At 41.4% G+C, this 22,234-nt stretch overlaps 2 protein-coding genes across 5 annotated transcripts in view; both read right to left on the minus strand.

Annotated features, from left to right (window-relative positions):
* Nucleotides 1-107: 107 nt before the first annotated feature.
* Nucleotides 108-15,469, minus strand: lhx6a (LIM homeobox 6a). Of its 2 annotated transcripts, none has more exons than XM_014125934.3 (9): nucleotides 14,982-15,469; nucleotides 14,130-14,204; nucleotides 13,639-13,821; nucleotides 11,904-12,025; nucleotides 3,544-3,764; nucleotides 2,998-3,098; nucleotides 2,574-2,669; nucleotides 2,230-2,419; nucleotides 108-1,947 (listed from the first exon to the last, which is right to left on the minus strand). In XM_014125934.3, the coding sequence occupies exons 1-9, from the start codon at nucleotides 15,057-15,059 to the stop codon at nucleotides 1,865-1,867; spliced, it is 1,149 nt and encodes a 382-aa protein (XP_013981409.1). In that variant the 5' UTR covers nucleotides 15,060-15,469; the 3' UTR covers nucleotides 108-1,864. The 2 variants fall into 2 exon arrangements, with proteins under 2 accessions (XP_013981409.1, XP_013981417.1); XM_014125942.3 differs by having other exon boundaries at nucleotides 2,245-2,419; nucleotides 14,982-15,467.
* A 1,687-nt stretch (nucleotides 15,470-17,156) lies between these two features.
* The window catches only part of rbm18 (RNA binding motif protein 18), a 25,966-nt gene continuing 20,888 nt past the window's right edge, over nucleotides 17,157-22,234 (minus strand). For all 3 annotated transcript variants that reach the window (XM_014125961.2, XM_014125952.3, XM_014125969.3), the window contains exon 6: nucleotides 17,157-18,563. In XM_014125961.2, the coding sequence (XP_013981436.1) occupies nucleotides 18,404-18,563 (160 nt within the window). In that variant the 3' untranslated portion in view covers nucleotides 17,157-18,403. The remainder of the gene's footprint in view (nucleotides 18,564-22,234) is intronic.

Raw genomic sequence — 22,234 nt, forward strand, 5'->3', positions numbered from 1 at the left:
TGTGGATTGTGCGTCCTTGCTTGTGGATTGTTTGGGATTAGGGGCTCAGAAGGGCTTCTTCCATCAAATTGTTAGGGTCTAACTGAAATGTAAAAAAAAAAATACAATTGTCACATTTTAAAGTCCATTTTATTGCATTTAGTACACAAAACATTTATGTGATGCACGGTCAATCAAATAAACGTTCGATTTCATTTTATTTTTTTAATAAAACAAGACAATTTTGACAATTTCCGAAAAAAAAAGTGCTTACAGGCTATTGTCTCAATAAATACGAGAACATTGAGGTCTTGTCTCCCTTAGTCCCTTTGTAAACACAGGATCCTATTCCTCACTGACTCCACTCCACAGCCAAGACACAAAGTTACAGTTTCACACAATCTCCCTCTCCCCTGTCTGTCTGCCAGTCAGGCTGACCAGCCACAAACGTCTATATACACATCATATCCCCAGTCCGCTGTACCACATCTCCATTTCACCCCATAGAAGTGAAGCAAACACAGGCTGGACAATTGTAGAAGACAACAACAAAAACACTGACCTGACATGGATCCTGCACAGACATAAATGATAAATTAGTGACAATACACCTGGTTAGAAAAGGGTAGGTATTACATGTAATGTGACATGTATCGTCTTTTAGTTCTTCTTTACAACTGGAGGAAGATTATCCGGTAACACATTTCAGACCTCCCTCTCTTTCTCTCATACTCTGTGATTGTTCAACACTTTACTCTGTGATTGTTCAACACTTTACTCTGTGATTGTTCAACACTTAACAGAGGTATGCCAATGTCAAAAGCCTCACAAGGCTGTTACTGTAAATCATAATTTTACAATTTGGAGCTTCAAATGATTGAAATATCTATATTATAATAATACATTTATATTTATCATAATCTTTGCACATGATGACGTGGTGAAAATTAAAATCACCCCCCCCCCAAAAAAAATGGTATTTCAATATTTTCACCAGTAAAAATGTAAAGTTACACCTTGGCTATTTAAAAAAATCATCCTAATAAATTTGAGTTTTTAGTTTTCTCTGTGAATTGGTGTTTTACCTCAGCTGCCTGGAAATGAGTCATAATTGAAAACAACCGTATTAGGGTTGTTCTGTTTGCTTATCATGGATAAGATAAGGCACACAATCTACCCTCATCTGAGGCTTATATCCTGTACAGAAGGCTGCTGATGACAGTGTATTAACGAAGAGCAAATTACCACATGATCTCAAATAATACCAATACTAACAGCTGTGACTTAAAAAAAAAAAAATCGTACAAATTTTAAGTTCGAAGTAGATTCCACAACAAAACTCAATTATTTCGCATTCCTTCATGGTATAATCATAGAGAGAAACGAGGGAGGTTTCTTACCTCAGTGTCCTCTGTCAAGCCCACAAGTCCAATCCCTTGCCGTTTTTTCCCCCTCATAAGTAAATCTTCAGAAATTTGACAGCGCACATGAGGCTGTATTCCTGTTAGCCTGGTCCCGTCACCCCCATCGGAGGATGGAGAGAGGAGTCCTTTCAGTCCAGCTCTGCACAAGGAGCTCATAGTCTGGTTCAATGTGTCTTGACCTTGAATAAGTCCCAGTGAGCAAAAGGAAGGGCTCACATCCTCCATGACAACAGTCAGACTGGCTGTATAATCATAATCCTGTTCGTGGGGAAAGAGTCGATGAGACAGTCTCTCTTTCTCTTTCGCTCTCTGTCCGAGTGGTTAAGGGTGAGAGGTCAAGAGTAGAGAGCTTCTCAAATCTTGATCCTTTCCTTAAGTCATCTTGCTGATGGGAGGTCAGGATTCAAGGGTCAGAGGTCATGGGGGGGGGGGGGGGGGGTGGCGGCGGCAGCGTACATTAGTTAGCGGCTGAGGGGTAGCTGGGGCAGCGACATGGCTTGATGGGGGTTCAGGCTCTGTGTCGTTAGAACGGAGAATGGGTGGCCTGGTGGAACAGAAGAGAGGGACACGTGAAATATTATAACTCAGTTCAGCACAGTTACAAGATGGGGGAGCAGTAAAGGAACATACTCAAGCACAGCACAATTTGTTTAATTGTTAGAAAACTTGAACTATTGACACAGCGAAACACAGCCTCTACAGAGTAGACAAGGACAAATCCCACCTCTTTATTTTCTCTGAGAGGAGACACAAGGGTGAAAGTACTGAAAAGGGAGTTGGTGAAGCAGAGTGGAGGGCTTTGTGAGGATGTAGTGAAGAGACTAACCAACGTAACACTCACTGTCGATGTATCCGTGCAGGGCCACCATACGCGCCCTCTCAGGACTGCCAAAGGGGGAGTAATGCAGATCGTCGGGCAGCGAAGGGGGCATCCGGGACTGGGGGTGGCCTTGTGAGGGTCCGCTGTGCTGGGGGGTATGCTTTTTGTGTCTTGCTCTGCAGTTTTGAAACCAAACCTATGAAAATGCAATGTTACCAGCTGTCATATATATATGTAGCTATATTCTCATTGTTTTACCACCATGAGTCATGTGACACTTAGCATACACTCCAAAGCAACTTACAACTTATTTACATTATTGCTTTGAGACGGCGTGAACGGACCCTCACCTGTATGACTCTCCTGCTTAGACCCGTCATGTCCGCCAGCTTCTGCAGGGTCTGTGCATCGGGGTTGTTGTCCTGCGCAAACTGAGCCTGCATCACCTGGGAATTGTACATAAGTTATTCGAAATACACGACCTCACTGTCTCAGCTATTTTGACTGTATATTAGCAAATAGTGTAGTATCAGCTACCCAGAAATGAAAATGGAATATCGCCGCAGAGCTAAACTACAACGAGCCCATTTGAAATGAATGAGACACCAAACAACACCTGACAATGTTGCCAGCAATGACCATTTAGAAAGTGACTAAGACGGAGAAATCATATTCCCCAGCCTATTTGTAAAAGAATTGTAATATATTATTGACTTATTATTGGAAATAGAAATGAGGAGACAGGGACCTGAGGTTCCCTCCTCTGTGACTTACCTGCAGCTGCTCAGCGGTGAAGGAGGTGCGTGCTCTCTTGGCAGGCTTGGGTTGGCTGTCCTGCTCTGACGGCACCGCCCCCTCCAGAGTGATGCCACTGCCTGAGACACCGGGGCACAGAGACGGGGAGAAAGAAAGGGAGGATAGGGAAGAATGAGAGAAAGACAGGGAAAAAAAAGAGAGGGGGGAAAAGCTATATTTAGAGTTTTCCCAGTGAGAATTGTTATCACCACAGTTACATCACAGTGTTATACAATCTTATGTTCCAAAAAGGTACTTCCTGGAACCAAAAAGGGTTCTACAAAGGGTTATCCTATGGGGACAGCTGAAGAACCCTTTTAGGTTCTAGATAGCACCTTTTTTGTAGTGTAGTGGATAGAAGCCTATAGTGTTGTGTAGCTGTATACTATATAAAAGTGTACACATACAGTAGGTTATCGTTTTGACAGCAACTTTAGAGAGCAGGTTCTAGAGAGAACACTGAGATAGGACGCTCTAGACTAGTGAACCCACTCAGAGCAGGTTCTAGAGAGCCCAGAGACTCACCGCTCTCGGCAGCTCGTTTGAGGTTCTCCACCATGGTGTCGTAGTGGATCCTGCAGAGCACCTTCTCCTCCACCAGGCCAAACTCCTCCCCCGTGGACAGCTGCCTCTTGCAGGAGAAGCAGGCGAAGCACGCCAGGTGGTAGGCGTTGCCCCTGGCTCGACGCACCCAGTCGCTGGCGTAGATCTGGCGGCCGCACCGGGCACACTTTGTACCGAACTTACTGTGAGAGAGAGAGAGAGAGAGAGAGAGAGAGAGAGAGAGAGAGAGAGAGAGAGAGAGAGAGAGAGAGAGAGAGACAGAGCTGTGGCATCAATATTCTGCTATAGAGGAGGACAAAAAAAAGAATTTAAAAAAAACGGTCTATAACCAGACTTCTTATTATGTCAACTTTATGTACAAAATATGACCGTGTTTAGAACTGAATTGAACTAGTCAAATCCATGAATTTAAATGGATGCACAATGTGAAAAGCGACATTCGGACTGGACCTTTCAATAAATCAGGTATCCCCACCTTCCAATGATTTATAAATAAATGAAGTCTTCCATATATCAACTTTTTTTTAACTTTCAACACTTGTTCCACACTGAACCAATCAGCTCTTCTGAGGACACTAACATTATAGATTTGAAGCAGAGCCTGGCTGATTACATGTTCTGGTCTGATTTTAAGAGAGGGCGAGAGAGAGAAGAGAGAGAAAGAAAGACAGAGAGAATCATGCTGATATATATTTTTTAATAGATAGCCTACTGTAGATCACTTGAAATAGAAATAAAAATGGTTCTGTCAATATTGCAGAGCTTGGTTTTTGCTTGTTCAGTCCATCAGTTTACATTATGAGTTGAATGGAAGTGGAGAATTATTTCATTTCAAACTAATAGGTTCACTGAATGTCTTGGCCTCGCTATCCGGGCTCCATTTTTGCCAAAGTAAATGTTCCTACCGTCATGATTTTGACATGAAGAATATTTAGCCAATTTGATGTTTTACACCAATATCACAGCTGTTAGCCACGTAAGTATATGCAACGAGGGGCACATATGACAAACTGAAGTACTATCAATGAAGTACTACATTTAGTTGATCGTTTCTGACTGCCTGACTGGCCTTGTCATAACCTTCATCAAAGAGGCTATTGAGAGATCAGGTGTTAGTTTGTTTGAACTGGACATGTCCAGCCAGTTTAGATCCAGACATTCGGGTCGACCCAGTCAGTGTTTCAGGGGCAGGGCGGGGCCGATGTGGACGGACAGAGAAAGGCTGTACTAATGGTCTGCAGATGGCCCCTAGCCTGACCATCTGTGGGTGTGTCCGCGCTTGCGTTCATGCGTGTATGACAAGGAGAGTCGAGTCAGTCTACTAAGAGGAAATGACCCCTTGCCGACCAGGCAGGGAGCAGCAGACTGATTTGGTAGAAGGCAGCATCTCCCCGGCTCAATGCCAGGCGTCCCAAATTGCACCCTATTTCCGACACAGCGGCCCTGTAGGCCCCGGTCAAAAGTAGTGCACTATATAGGGAATAGGGTGCCATTTGGGATATCCCAGTTCCAGAATGACGCCATGAGGTTGAGTCTGAGTTCTTATGTGCTTGGCTTCCCCGCTCCACTGACTCTAGTGCTGAAAGAGAAGCACTCTGGGATACGTCCACAAAGAAATGACACATCGACGTACTAAGACAGGTCTGAGACTGACTGTACAGACCTGGCTGGCTGGATGTCTCAGCCTCTTTCCTGGGAAAAGATACTACAGTACACACACACACAGTACTACGATATACACACACACACGCACAGTCACACACACACACACCTCTCCTTCCCTTGCCCGATCACCTAAAATGCTCTGTTCCTGCTACATCCATTTGAGTTCATAGATAGGACTACTGAGTTATGAGGGTAAGGACCGGAGGTACAGTATACTACACGTCATTATGCGAGAATACACACTGCTCACAGCAAAAGTCTATTCAAACTTTGTGAAACTATTCCAGTGTTTGTGTACTTTAAACCCGACTATCTATGGCCCTCTTTATTGAGAATACCGCGTGTTGATTAATGATGCATTGTGGAGGACAGTTAAGAAAGAAATGTTGTGGAACAGAACTGTAATCTACCATGACAGCTTGTCTGCCTCAGACTCTACGACACAACACAGAAGTGTGTGTGCGTGTGTGTGTGTGTGTCTACGTGTGTGTGTCTGTGTGTTTTTTTTGCACGGCATGCACGCATGTGTGTGCATATCATCATCTTTCTTCGTCTTCACTAGCTTTGTAGTTAATTATGCCTTTGTATCAAAAAGCCGGTGTTTATTCTGGGTGTATGCCAATCCCCTATTACCTTTAGGAGGAACATTCTCTCCACAAAGCTTTCCTCCAGCCCTCCTCTCTGCTCCGCTCAGCTCCACATTCATCTACCTACAGCTGAAGAGAAGTATATTCATCCCCAAGATTATTGAGCTTGAACATGGGCAAATTTCTTATTGAAATGTCCATGTACATTTTTTTCTGCAGATACTATTATGAAAGCATTCCAACACGCATTCCTTTTTTAGTCCCCAGTCTGAAATGAAGACCAAAATTACCATTGTATGAGATATAGGCATATTTTCTTATCCAAACAGGATACTTGCCCTATTTCCTACCAGGTAAAAACACCTAATTTCCTCCTAAATCAGTAAAGGACAGACACATCCTGGTGTCCTGAGCCTCAGTGTGTTTGTTTACCTTCCTGACTTCTCCTGTCAGACAATCTGACATCTCAAGTCTCTTTTTCCTCTACCAGGTCTGGTTTCACTCACGGCATGCTCCTCTCAGTTGCTACGGAGACCTCATCAGTGCCTGGCGGGAAGCAGGCTGACAGCGGGGCGGGTTGATGAGGGCGGCTGGATAGGCTACATACGGCAGCTCCCCCCCCCCCCCCCCCCCCCAACCTCATACACGCACACACCTTCCGTCCCCTAGCACCGCAGACCGCCCCAACCCCAACGCAGAGGCGAGGACGGCCACTCAGGTTACCGTGTCAGCATCCCAGGGTGCCCCTGATTGGCGGTGCTTTGCAACTTCCTGTGTGGCCTGCGGCTCACGGCAGCTCACGGCTCGCTGTGTTTCTGTTTCGGGGCCTGGCTGACAGAGAGGCTTTAGTTACTACAGCGCCTGCTCTGTCCCATACCCCTCTACCCCTCTGCTCCTCCACCACCCACCCCCCTTAGGCAGAGTAAACCCACTCTGATTTCCTGCTATTACGCCCCATTACAACAGCTGTCAGTCCAGAGCCAGATGAGAGACTGACACAAATGAGAAATATCTCCTTGTTTTTCTCTCCAGAGCCAGAATGAGGAGTGAGTGATGCCTGTCTGGTCCTCAGGACTCCCGGCAGTCTAACCCTTCCTACAGGCCTAGCAAGTAAACTGGTGTTGAAACACCATTGAGGTGGAATGTCAAGCTGCACAGTGGAAAGGTGGAGAGAGTTTTCAATCAAACCCTCTCTGCAGCAGAGCAATAAATTCAGTTTGACGGTTTTATACACACCTGACCAGTCACTGGTTAAGATCATTGTAAACAAACGAACTCCGCATATGGGGATGCTTCTGGTCCCAACCACAACAATGCCCCATCATTCATCACTATGGCTTCCAACCATGTCCATTTCACAATACAAAATCCTCCATGTTTTATTTTAATTGCTGCCCCCACTGGAGGGAATAGAAGTATTTGGGGTTTCAGGGTAAATGGGGACGGGGCCAAGGGAGCCTTATGCTGATATGGGTCACATATAACATTATTATTGTGTAGCAGAATGCACACACAATTTCCATATTGTAAAAAACTTCACCTTAATGACTGACGGCTGGACAAGAGTAAATAAACAAAGGTCTTTGTGTGGAAGTAGGCACAGTCAGTTTTACATAAGCAGGTTCCCATGGCAGGCACACACACACACACACACACACACACACACACACACACACACACACACACACACACACACACACACACACACACACACGTGCTCGCACACTGACGCACACACACACACAACACACCCGACGTGGACAGAAAGATTAGGCATTTTCCCTAAGCGCCTGTTGGAACGGGAGACTCAGAGACGTAGTGATCCCTGTGTGGGCGCGCATGCGTGTGTGTGTTCCTGCGTGTGTCTATGTGTGTCGAGTGTGACAGGAATCTACGCTCAGAAACATGTTGACCCGGACAACACTGGGTGCTGGGCTTGGGGCTTTAATTGCTGGTGATTATAAACCTCAGACCAGTGGCTCTGTATCAGGTTACCATCAGAAAAACACCAGGCTGGCGGACCCAGCTCAATGCTCACTCCTCCTCACAGCTCTGTGCTGGTGTTGTTGAACCCTCACAGCTCTGTGCTGGTGTTGTTGAACCCTCACAGCTCTGTGCTGGTGTTGTTGAACCCTCACAGCTCTGTGCTGGTGTTGTTGAACCCTCACAGCTCTGTGCTGGTGTTGTTGAACCCTCACAGCTCTGTGCTGGTGTTGTTGAACCCTCACAGCTCTGTGCTGGTGTTGTTGAACCCTCACAGCTCTATGCTGGTGTTGTTGAACCCTCACAGCTCTGTGCTGGTGTTGTTGAACCCTCACAGCTCTGTGCTGGTGTTGTTGAACCCTCACAGCTCTGTGCTGGTGTTGTTGAACCCTCACAGCTCTGTGCTGGTGTTGTTGAACCCTCACAGCTCTGTGCTGGTGTTGTTGAACCCTCACAGCAACAGTGCCAGTATGAACCCCCCCCCCCCCACATCACACACCCCTAAGCAGGGTCACTCCCTTCACCTCTCTGACGCAACCACACACACCTGCACACACGCACACACCTCTCTTTCTGCAGGACCTGTTGCCATCCTCTGAGGGATTGGAGTCAGAGCAGGGAGATGCTAACGTGCCCACTGACTATGACTTTGCCTGGGGTGCGAAACTTTTCACACACATGCACACACAAGCATGCACGCACACACAGACGCACAAACTCGTGCATGCACGCACGCACACACAGACGCATACAGAGATGCCGCTGTGCCCACTGACTGTCGGGACAAACCGTTCCCAGGCTCCCTCTCTAGTGCCAAGCTCCCTCTCAAGCTTGGAACCATTAAAGCCCATTCACTATGTCCACAATAATACGTTAGACAGTCAATCACATTCCGCCTCTAGTTATGTTCCCAACATGCCACCATACTCTTGTGGTAGCGTCTCAAATGGCACCCTATTCTCTACAGTGCACTACTTTTGACCAGGGCACTTGGGGCTCTAGTCAGTGCACTATTTAGGGGATTTGGTGCCATTTGGCACATAATTTTGCGTCCGTCACCAGGAAAAATAGATCTTTATGATGTGGAATTATTCCCAAATGAAATAAATAAAACAAGAAACGACCAGTTTAGAATGTTTGGGGGAATTATGAACGAGAAACGCTGGAGGTTCTGTGGGTTGCGTTGCGTTCAGTGTTGCACTCCTCTTCCGACAGCAGATGGGTGTATTTCTTACAATAATGGGATTTTAAAAACGTGGCAACAGTTAAGTTCAAACGCATTTTTTGTTCAAGTTTTTGAATATCTTTTTGAGCACCATAAAAGTACACGACCCGCATCTCACGTGAGGGGACACTAGTTACGAAGGAGAAACGCAGGAGGTTCTGCGCGTTGTATCGTGGGGCGTATGGTGGACTCCTCTTTCCTACAACAGATGGTCACACTGTATGGCTTACAATATTAAACTTTACCAGATGAATGTCCAAAATGTTTCGATCATCTGGAAAACTTTCCATAAATAGAAACCAATATGTACATTTGAATATTTCAACATATCGGTCCGTAAATTAAATGACAGGCAATATCATTCTGCAATGATCTCCTTTTTAAATATGACCTTGCTCAGCTGTAAAGCAATTCCCTCTGCAGTTTATTATGAATGGAACAATGGAACAATTCTGAGCCAGAAGAGTTCAATATAATTAGTTGTTAATGACAAACTCCATGTGATATTCTCAGGATGCATACAGTTTTTTAGTATTTTAACTCAGATGAACATTACCTCTAGCTATTAAATAAGAAGCTATAGACAGATAGTGTTTGACATTTACCCTGCGTTATGAGAGACCGTCTCATGGATCAATTGAGCTTTGCAATCATAGTAGCTCAGTATTGATCATTTTCTCTTGTAAACATATTACATAAGCATCATATTTAAAAAACTATATCACGTTTACACTCCCTGCATGTATCTCTGATGGTGTTAATCTATTACTAAAGTCCAGTAATACATTCTTGGTTGACATTGACTTCTTTTAGTTCTGTAGTCTAAGCCTTGATGCTGATCTGGTAACTAGACTCCACGCCCGCATGCGTGGACACAAGTGTGAATGTTCCTATCTCAATAGATCCACTGTGCTACACAGGGACCGGGTCTCTCTGTGAAGGGCTTTAGATGAAACATCTTGTGAAGCATCACTTCAGATTATTAGCCTAACACAGAAAATAAACCTTCCGAGGCAGCAGCTCCTAAAACACAGTATCGACTTTAAAGGGCCAGTCACTTCACATTGACTGGAAATGGATGCGGAGGAGAGGAGGCCTGGCCAATTGAGAGCTTGCATTCAGGCTCTGTGTTGAGTGCTCTGCAATCATGATACACTGGAGACGCGCATGCTGCATGAGACTTCACAGTTTAGCTTTAGCCGCGGAGTGTTATTCTTACTCTGCAGGGGGGGGGGGGGGGGGGGGTGTGTGTGTGTGTGTGTGTGTGTGTGTGTGTGTGTGTGTGTGTGTGTGTGTGTGTGTGTGTGTGTGTGTGCGTGCGTGCGTGCGTGCGTGCGTGCGTGCGTGCGTGCGTGCGTGCGTGCGTGCGTATGTATGTAATTACAGGTATTTGTAAATATTGTGTCAAATGTGTTGTATGAATGAAGCTGGTGAAATATAAATATATATAAATATAGAATATTATAGAAAATATAACAACATTGAGAGCATTGAAAGCAATTATGTTTGATGTATATTTTGTGTGTGTTAAATAATGTGGAAAAATATGAAACTATCAACAAATATAATAGTGCAAGCAATGTGTTATTGTGTTATTGTGTGTAGGAACTGTAGAAGTAGTGTGTAACAACATGCTATATGATAATAGCCCAACAAATTGTAGTCTTAGGGTAGCACTGATTGGAATCGTTATCAGTAAGTGTTACTGTGAATATCTTCTCATGTCTTCATGTCTACACCTGTTGTGTTCAGCGCATGTGACAAATAACATTTGATTTTGATTTGATTTCTGTTAGACAATCTCACGAAATCCGTCCAGAGATTAGTCTTGATTTATATTTGGTCACAATACATGTTTTGGTATGTATTAGATTATATGACAATAGAATAGCAGATTAGATAACAATAGAATAACAATAGAATAACGGATAGTATCCTACAGTATCATACAAGCATTTCAGTACACCCCCCCCCCCCCCCCCAATAACACCTGCTAAATGTGTATGCGATTATATAATCAGATTGTAATTAGTTGATCTCTCTTTGCTTTTTAAATCAAGAGACAAGCTGACAAACTGACGATGATTTAAAAAGTGTAAACCTGTACAAATTAAGTCGTGTTAAGTTGTGTTGTATGTCGTAACATCATTATTATTGATGTGGTATTGGCGTTGTTGTTATAAGGCCTACTGGCCTAGGGCTTTTGCAATTGCTTATTGTTATAATTCTTTTTTAATATGATTTAATACATTTGTTATTCAAAACTGCAAGGCAAAGAAGCATGGATATTGCCCAGTGTTATGCGCATTTTTTAAATTTAACTAGCCAAGTCATTTAAGAAAAAAATCTTACTTACAATGACGGCCTAGGAACAGTGGGTTAACTGCCTTGTTCAGGGGCAGAACGACAGATTTTTACCTTGTCAGCTCGGGGATTCAATCTAGCAACCTTTCGGTTACTAGCCCAACGCTCTAACCACTAGGCTACCTGCCGCCCCATTGATATCATCTTCATCATTATATGCGCGTATAATATCCCATCAATTTATAATTCCTCCAAAACACGTCTCACTGCACGCCCCATAACAAAAGCCTATACCAGCAGAATTACATTTATTTTATAACACCTCAATATTTAGGCCGACGACGTAGCCTCAACAATGGGATTCATAAAAAGTGGCTACAGTTAACTCCTACCCTTATTTTGCTTATAAGCTTTTGAATACCTTTTTAAACACCGACACATACAATTATGCGCACGGCCACTATCACGCAAAGGAGAGGCAGGTTTTCGTACGGCAGGCGGCAGGCGGAAGCAAACATCCATAATATTTTGAAAACAAAGTCAAAAACTTACCCTACCTGAAATAATCCATTTTACAGAAGATCTCTTTGTTTTTGATGTAACAGCTGTTGTGTTGACGTAACGACGTCCGGCAGACAGAGCACTCCAGACACCTCACGTGCCAGATCAAGTTATTTACCTGCAAAACAAAACAGTGGTAAAAAAAAGAAGCTTAAATAATAATCATCATCATCATCATAGTAATAATAATTATAACAATATGTCTGTATATAGCCTATGTGAAATCAAATTGAATAGGTCAAATTACATTATTTCTCAAATAGTAGCCTAGGCTAAACGATTTAAGTTAATGAACATGTCCAATAATAATAACAAAATAAACAACTGTAAAACTAGCATAATTCATGTAGGCTATTATGCACTTTGCAATTGATTTTGTTCCAATAAAAAAACATCCATGACTTAGTTGATATTTTGGTGGAGCTACAAAGACAGTAGAACTTTTATAATAAATATGTTTCCCTCTATCCGATAAGTTTCAATTTGATTACGCATGTAAAACATGTATACAACACGTATGGCCATTGGGCCATTTGACTTCAGCTAAATTGTGTTTTCACTCATCAAGTGTGCATACATACGCAGACCATGCAAAATGTTTGAATATTGTGTGATTTTTATTATTGCCTTTAATGTTAAAATTATTCCTAAACCTTACAATTCGTTGAAGAATAATTCAAATGTAATGTAAATGTAAATGTAATAAATATATCTTATAATTGTTTTTGTTCTTCTCGATGTTTGCCCGTGTAGCGTAGGCCTAGCCTACCAAGTAAAGGCAACGAATGAAATATCAATTTTAAGATATACACAAATATTAGATTATTACTTCGTTCTCCATATAAGAAAATGGGCCATGTGAAAAATAAAGGGGTATGTCCTTGCAGCACTAGGCATATAGATTATTAAACAGAAAATAATATACAGCGAGCTTTGGTGGAGTGGACAATTGGGTCTGTTTTATGGGTGAATTTCAAATTATTTTTTATGATCAGCTAATATTACCGCACAAACCCCATACATCAAATATCATTATGCTATAGGTTTTCTGAATACATTTTTTTTATAGAAGCAAAATGTTAATATAATTTAAATATAAATAGCATATAAAGAATCGATTACAAAATGAATATAGTTATGCATTTAAAATGAACATGCATCGCTTCCTGATAAAATAGTTTCCACATGTATCGCTTCCATATAAAGACTTAAAAGAAATGGAGCACAGATAGTGGAATAATGATCCCCTTAGTTTAGTAACACACACTTCCTGCAACTCTGCAAAACACTCCCAGCCAGTTGTTTTTACTCCGGAGCACGCAAAGCGAGGCTGGGCGTTGTTCTTGATGTGAATTTGAAAGACAGAAAAACCATAACATGATGTATGACCCTGGCCTATCTAGGCTACTGTCCTTTCTTTTGTTTTAGAAAAAAAAATCTTATGTTCAAAACAATGGAGCTTCAGAAGATCAACACTTTAGCCTACTAAATTATTTCAGGGTTTCATAATTCGGAGTATGATTTTATTTATATTCGTATTAATATTTAGAGAAGATAATGTAGTCAACGTGGATGTAGCTTGGGCTAAATACATCAAACATGTTTGTAAAGTTGTAAAAACAAAAACAAGTCAAAAGGATTTTCCGTATCTGTTTTACATTCGCCAAAAAATAAATCCTATGCTCGTGCGGTTTTAGCCTTTTCATGACCAAATAACGCGCGCACTCGCACCTTGAGTAGGTATCGGTCCAGGATCTCCAAACCACAGCTAGCGCACACGTTCTTCCCGGTGGACGGCACGGAGGAGGCGGTGGAGATAGGCGAGCAGATATACGGGGTAGAGGGGGGACTCGGGGAGGAGTGCGTGTCCTCCCTCTCCATGTTCGATCGGTGCGATTCTCCGTCCGAGTGAGACTGCACGAGAAACAAGTCAAAAATAAGGACAGGGATACATTTTTAGCGCATCTGGACCTAAATATTTGAAATATTACAGTCTATAGGCTACCTCATGACCCAAGTCATGCTTAGCATAGAAAAGCATATTTAGGCTCGCTATCAGGGTCACCATATATGTTGCATAAATACTTGACAGGCAATAGACAACTAATAGCAATAACATTACATTTTACGCATGGCAATAATTTAAGCGTCAGATGCTATAATAATAAACAGCAATGCACACATTGCAAATAATGCATTAAAACGTTTACATAACTTCTCACCATGACGTGTGTGTATTTGGCTTCCACGCAGCGCGAGGCACCCGGTGTACTCTGCGGCGTTTCTGGAGAAATCACCTACAAGACAAGATTCAACGGCAAGTCGAAGTCAACTCGCGGCTAACGTACTATCCATCTCCAGCCATGAAATCCTTGAGAGACATTGCAGCCCTGAAGCTATATAAAGCGTTCAAACAATAACTCCCGATTTTAACTGTTGTGGACTATTTAGGGCCCTGCAACAAAAGCTGCCGTTTTAATGAAGCTATTTCAATTTGGATTGATTTTTCTCTGCACTTAACCCATGGCTCTTAAAGTAATCGTGTTTTCCTCGCAATCCAGGGAACCGAAAAAAAAACTACCTGCAATTACAAATAGCTTGAAATGCTCACGATAAGAGGAGACCCGGAGTGTCAATTTCAACTGTCAATCAGAAAAGGCAACGGGCCACCCAAAGAATGGCAAATTTGATTTTTAATGGCACTAATTAAAATCTAATTCTTCTCTGGCGAATTGGCATGTTGAAGAGGGTGGACTGCAAATCACACTTCATAATAGACGCGCTTGTCTCTTCATGGCGCGAGGCGCAGCTGATCTTTGTACACAGCCAGTGATTCTTATGATATCAATTTAAGACACATAAAAACAGTTGCAGTTAAGAAAGCAACATGATGACAGCAGATAGATTAGCAGTAAGATCCTAGTGTAGTCTATACAGTGGTATCAGCCAATACTATGAGGGTATCTTAAACATGCATGCTAAACCAGAAAGCAATCTTTCAAATCCAAATTATTTTTTACGCATATATTTTACGCATAGGCTATTATTGTAGGCGATTGTTTTCTTCACATTACCTGTTTTGAGGGAATTCCTTCGGATAAAAACTTATTTCCCTCTGGTAGAGGGGCCAAAACCTCATTTTTCCAATACATGAACGCACTTGGGATTCTGATAGAACGTAAGTCGAGTTCCCTTCCCTTCCCAAGCTCGGAGTTTGAACTGATTTCACTTTCATGCAAAAAAAGATGCGCATCTATTGTATTCTCCGTGCCATGGATTTGCAGGGTTAATACACTTCTTGTTTTGAACCCACAGCGTGTTTTACTTCTAACCACGATCGATGCAACGGCCTCCCAGCACACATGCGATATAAAACATGAGAAACAGTTATGGTATCTATATGATGAAGCTCGTGGGTGTTGCAGACGGACGACCAAGTGGAGGTTGCTCTTCAGAACGCCTTATTTAGAACACTTAGAAAATTCTTCCTTCCCTTTTTTTCCCCTCAGTTAGGGATGGAATTGCTGACTACAGGAAGTAGATGGGTTGGCAGGTTTGCTCGAGATCTGCAAGAACGCGAGACACAACTAGTGAGAGCAGGTTAGGGGTACCGTCTCTCCAAGCGCAATTCGTCTGAAGTGAAAGTTTAGTTGCGCTCCAGGATTGGAGGGGGGAGGGTAAACTTGTATTATGGCTGCGAATATGGTACGGTTCATGGACACCAGTTTTCTGACACAGCACCGCTATAATGGAGTTTTGGCATTAGGCAATTTCTGTTATGGGTCATAATAAATAACCCATTTCCATGTTAAAGTAAGTCTGATGTTGGATAATGTGGGTTCAAGTCAATGCTTTAGGATTTAGGTTGAATTGAAAACAACTATTTAGGTGTTGAATAGTTCCTTTTTATGTGTGTTTATTATTACATATTTACATTAGCCTATTATTTCTGCATTCCACACACACACCGTCATAAAAAACAAAGTCTCTCTGGAAATGATTTAACTGGCTATCTTTCTTGTAAAGTGATTCTAAAGAAGGCAGTCATTAGAAACATACCACTTCATCGAATCATGTTTTTATAATTTGCATAATTGCAACATAATTATGCACCATAAAGGTTTATTAAGGTTAAATTATTCATGCTATAAATGTATTATTTTAGATTCTTTCACTTTGCGAGACTACAGGCGATAAGATTTTAAACGAGACACACAAAATAAAGGTTTATTTACAGTCCAATTTATTGTTAGGCCTCTAATGTCAATTTATTATTATTTGATACGTTGACTATTATAATAAATATTAATATTAGGAATTGTTTCTTATATCCGATTACTGAAAGATTAATCTCAACGGAAAAGTTTGATTCTGCAAGAGGATCTATTGAAAATCTGACACAAAATAAACATGACATCTCATTCTCACCCCAAATATGGGCTTTCTAGGACCTTGAAGACAATATGCTTGTCTCATTGACTCATGCTGATAATCCTAAAAACGCATAGGCCTATTTATCACAGCATCAAAAATACCAACTAACAGTCATTTATTTATTAATGATTGAAATGATGCATAATCAGGTCATCCTATGATTTCCAATATACAGACTACCATCTTGAGACCCGCGCGAGTAACTGGAACTTTGGCAGTAAATATGTCACGGTTGCAGACATAACTGAAGGCGCACGGATCTCCCTTTCAAAATGAGAACCATGTTGAATGCTACCAAGAGTTTGTGATTTTCCGAAAGCTGTTTCAATCATATCAGGCGTTTAGCTATGTCACTGTAAAAACATGTTCAATTCACAGGAAGATTGCTAAATAAATCATATTGAAAAATGTTGTAAAAGGTCAAATATTCTGAGGTAGGCCTACTCTTTTTCTTACCATTCAGGTTGCAGGCAGAGTAACCGTGCACCGCTCATGTAGGCATCAATCGGACGTCCACATTTCAGGTGCTTGCAACTTAATGGGAGCGGGGTGAAAAAGCTCAATGTGATATCAAGCTAATTTCTTGATTTAAGTAAATTCTATTAGCGTATTTTTATTAGTCAGACTATGAGGACTGGAATGATATAAACCTCATTGAAGATAGAGAGCTATACCGTGCACAACATCGATGAGTGGTAAATCGATATGGGAATCTCCTGCTCAGTTGAACCAGATTCTTCTAAACATTTGGCAGATCTACAAATTATGGGATACATAAAATAGCCATGTAAAAACTTCAAAAACAACACGTAGACAACAATATAGGGCGGTATATTTACATTGAAATTAAAAAATACAAATACTATTTGTTTTCAAGGACAATTTTATGATTGAATAATATAATCTACGAGTTGAGTTGCAATGTAGTTTACTGGGTGTCATAACATCAATAAAAATAGTAATATTGTCCAAAGTTGCTCAACATTCTCCACTTATGATGACCCTCGAATCACACTCAAATATAGCCAAATACGTGTTATGAATAAAATACATTTAGCGTAACCTTCTTTGATCACAAGAAACACAGAATGGTGACAACCACTCAGTTCTAAAATACATGATTTTATGCCTTGCCTTTTTTGTTACAGACCAACTTAATATGCTAATGATAACAAGTGACTCAGAGCACGTGAGAAACATATTATACTGTATTAGTCCACTACATCAGGTCAAATTGGAATTATGAAGGGTAATAATGTCAAACTCCCAACACTGAACGGCAAAGACAGAAATGAAACATTACAATAACAATGTATTTGAAAAAAATCCTAACAGAAAAACAATAGTAAGATAAATGAAGGTGTGATATTCTACACATCATACAATACATATAGCCATTGAAAATTGTTTTGGCTGAAGTTGTAGAAAAGTAGATTACAAAAAAAAAAACCTTCCTTGAAAAAAATGTATAATTCCTCTTCCAAGTAAGAATACACACAATAGTAAATAAATGTAAATGGCTTGTTGGCCATCTGCCCAAACCTGAAGTCATACAGTTTGGTGGCATGACTATAGCCTGGTCCCAGATCTTTTTGTGCTCTTGCCAACTCCATTGCAGTCATTGTCAATGAGTGACAAGGAGTTGGGATAATAGCACAAACAGATTGGAATCAGGCAACTCCCACAACACTACAGTGTAATAATAATTTAACAATCTGAGCATATTCCATATATATATAAGTTTGCATCATGGTAACGTTAATTAGAACTTCAATTGTCTTGGAATCTGTTAACTTATTACAGGAGACCGCTGTAGAGGAAGTCACTGAGCCAGTCAGGTATTGGTAGGGTTGCAAAATTCCAGTAACTTTGTCAAAATTCCCAAGTTTTCCAGAAATCCTGGTTGGAGGATTCCAGATGTCCTGTTTATTCCCTTCTGATATTGGGAATCTTCGAACACTGGGAATCTTCAAACAAGGAATTCTGGAAAACCTGGGAGTTTGGGGAAAGTTACCGGGGGAATTTTGCAAGCCTAGGTGTTCGATGTTCTGTCCCCTGTGTGTCATCTCCTGAACTTGCGGAAGGGTCTGCTGTAAGGCTGTTGGCGTTTCTTCTCCGGAGGCTTGTTGTACATGTAGGCTGAGGGGCCCTGGTACTCCTCGTCTGGGTTCTCCTCCATCATCTGAAGCTTGGCCTCGATCGCACGAATCTTCGCACTAGTACTTTGTATGGGAGGGAGAAGAAGAGAAAGTGAGTGGGTAGGAGAGAGCAAGAGAGGGAGAGAGTGCGACTGCGAGAGAGCTACAGAGTGAGTGAGTGAGTGAGTGAGTGGGGAAGTAAACGAGGGAGAGTGGGGGGGGTGCAGCAGGAATAAAGGGAAAAAAAGGAAACTCTTCCTTCTCTTCCTCCACACTGACTGGTCTATGGTTGGTGAGTTTGTGTTATTGAAGTTTATGGTAAATTAAATTAAATGCACTTTCCTGAGGACTCTCCCTTCAAGGAGAATTTAGCTTTTTTACAAAGAAATCTAAATTTTTTATGTAAATGGAATGTTTATAGAAGGGTCCAGACACTTTGGTTGTGCAATTTTCACTTGTTTTTGAGAAACTTACCCACACCAAATATGTCCTTTTAGAAATGGAAATGCTCTCAGCAAGGTTCGTACAGACAGTGACAAGTCAAATTCAAGGCCTTTGAAGTACTTTTTCAAGCACCAATATTTATTTTCAAGGACCATCAATTTGCAGTAGTTCCTATTATGCAATTGTTTCTAGTTGCCACCAGATGGCAGTATATTGCCACAACCTGATGAAAAAAAAACAACTTACTATTCATCACTACCTTCTTTACAAGTTTTACTCAATATTACGTTTCACTACTTATTTATTACATACATGAGTGGTAAGTCAGTACTGATGACGTCGACTGATTTCCTTATATGAACTGTAACTCAGTAAAATCTTTGAAATTGTGGCATGTTGCGTTAATATTTTAGTTCAATGTACATGATAACAATATTAAATTGTCTTTATATTTAAATTATCTTTATATTTCACACAATCTTAGGTCCAACAGGCTGTCCCAACACAATGACATAAAAGTGAATTCTAATAGTGTAAAAGGCCCCTAGTTTACTCTAAAATGTTGTATTCTATACCCATTTGAAGAGAAACAAGTTATGAATGTGTTTGATAAGATTAAAGAGTCTCTCAGGGGATCCTATTTAAATTTTAAAGAACCCCACATGGGTCCCCGACCCCAAGTTTGGGAACCACTGTACTACTAACCTCTCTCCTTACTTGCTTCAATGCTTCCTCTCTCTGTGTGTCTCCTTTGCGTCCTTCATTGCAGCCTCCATTCAACGTTAGCTTCTAACTTCATCCTTCTAGCCATAACTAGCTACCATATTATCAACCAGAGCCCTTGAGCTACATAGCTAGCAAGACATCTGACTGAAATATCAGCGACTATTTACCGGATGTACACTCGTTCTCCGAGTCAGGGAGTTTTTGTTTGGGGGATGCCTGTTGACACAGCCGAGTTTCCCGTAGGACAGAGAGGTGAATGAATATGCTGCTAACAAGGCAAATCCGGGGGAGCAGACGAACATACATTAATAATTTGTAATTAGAACGCAGATCAAGAAGGCTTCTGAGCATTGATCAACGCTGGGAATGCAATAATAAGTGCGTAAACTATAATTAACAAAATAAAAACGTGAGTAAATGCTATTTCACAAATAAAAAGGTGCGTAAATGGCGTTTACCCTCTACTACATCCCTGGTTGGGTCTGGCAAAACCCCTTCATAAACGTCAATATCCTGCCAGGCAGGATTTCATCTACATTTGACTGGCATTTTAGCTATCGATGTGACGTTTGGTGGTGCCTAATCAGTCAGTTCTGTACCTGCCTGGCTGAGTGGCAGTGTGGGTGGAATATCCGAGTTTGCCTGGCAAACAGAGCGCGAAACACATGAGGAAATAGAACTCTGTAGTCTGCCTGGAAATTAATTTGTAAGACCAATGCATTTTTCATATTAGAAGTACTAACTTGAGAAAATTCTTATTTTCAAGGTGTTCTAGTACTTGAATTTCAGAGTGCAAAACTAGCAGAAGGCTACACAGACAATTGAACAGCTGGACAGGGGTAACTGCTCGAGTCGCAGAAAATGGAATTTAATGTTGTGGAAAAAGTTTGGAATGACAATTTCATGTGTACAACATCTAAAAGACCTGCATGACTATAATGACAGCATTTCTAAAAGTATGCATTTGGGTGTTTCAGAGCATTTGTTAATGTTTTTCAAAACCCCCGTACTACACAACAAGGATGACGAAGTGAATCGCTGGTTGGGTAAGTTTCAAAAAAAATAAGTGAAATCGCAAAAGGAAAGGGTCTGGAACTTTCTATAACATGCCACTTACATCAACAATTGAGATTTTGTTGTAAAATAGCAAAGATCTCTTTTAAAGTCCATCTTAGACGTGGTTGTTTCATCAATAAAATAAAAAGTGTTACATTTGAGCTCAAGAGGCCATTTGTTTTTATAAATGCTACTTTCCACTTTTTTTATGTATAAACCCACCTCAACCACACTCCAGTACTCCTGCACACCGAATACGGTACTGACACTGACCTGTATATACTGGCATTCTCGTGTTTCTTTAACTCGCATCGTAGTTCTTGTGGGGTTTTATTCGTACTTAAATGTTTTATTCTATTTTTATCTACACACACAAAAGTATTTGGACACCCCCTCAAATTAGTGAATTCTATATATTTTTTAAAAAATCTTTATTTAACTAGGCAAGTCAGTTAAGAACAAATTCTTATTTACGGCCTACCCCGGCCAAACCCTAACGACGCTGAGATGCAGTGCCGTAGACTGCTGCGCCCGTATTTCAGCCACACCCGTTGAAAACAAAACGAAAATGACAACAGTGGCGAGGCAAACTTGGCTGAGAGGACCAGCACATGAGTTATAGGGTAATTAGGCTCCCTCAGCAAAGTATCTGAATAAAATAATATATTGGAGAATCTGAGTAATCCACCATTATAGCACTTTAAAAATATTTAGTTTAACATGTTTACCAGGTGGCCAGAGCTTACTCATGGGCTAATATTTGCCCTGAACATTATGATAGAGGAATACATTTTATACTGAAAGGCCCAACAATTAGATGCGGTACATTTGGAAAGTATTCAGACCCCTTGACTTTTTCCACATTTTGTTACGTTACAGCCTTATTCTAAAATGGATTAAATAAAAAAATGTCCCTCATCAATCTACACACAATACCCCATAATGATAAAGTGAAAACAGTTTATTTTTGCAAATGTATAAAACATTCTCTTTTAAAGTAGCCTCCATCATTCTTAAAATGGAAGAAGTTTAGAACCACCAAGACACCACAGACACCTAGCCAAAGTGAGCAATTGGGTGGCCTTGGTCAGGGAGCTGACCAAGAACCCGATGGTCACACTGACAGTTTCTGTCAGTGTGGCCAGACGGAAGCCACTCAGTAAAAGGCACATGACAGCCCAGTGTTTGCTAAAGGACTCTCAGACCATGAGAAACAAGATTCTTTGGTCTGATGAAACCAAGATTGAACTCTTTGGCCTGAATGCCAAGCGTCATGTCTGGAAGAAATCTGGCACCATTGCTACGATGAAGCATGGTGGTGGCAGCATCATGCTGTGGGGATGTTTTTTAGCAGCAGGGACTGGGAGACTAATCAGGATTGAGGGAAAGATGAACGGAACAAAGTGCAGAGAGATCCTTGATGAAAACCTGCTCCAGAGTGCTCAGGACCAAGACAACACAGGAGAGGCTTCGGGACAAGTCTCAATGTCCTTGAGTGGCCAGAACCCAGTCTTGAACCCGATCGAACA

The sequence above is a fragment of the Salmo salar genome, chromosome 01, assembly GCF_965601325.2.
Source record: "Salmo salar chromosome 01, fSalSal1, whole genome shotgun sequence".
In the NCBI taxonomy this organism is placed as follows: Eukaryota; Metazoa; Chordata; class Actinopteri; order Salmoniformes; family Salmonidae; genus Salmo; species Salmo salar.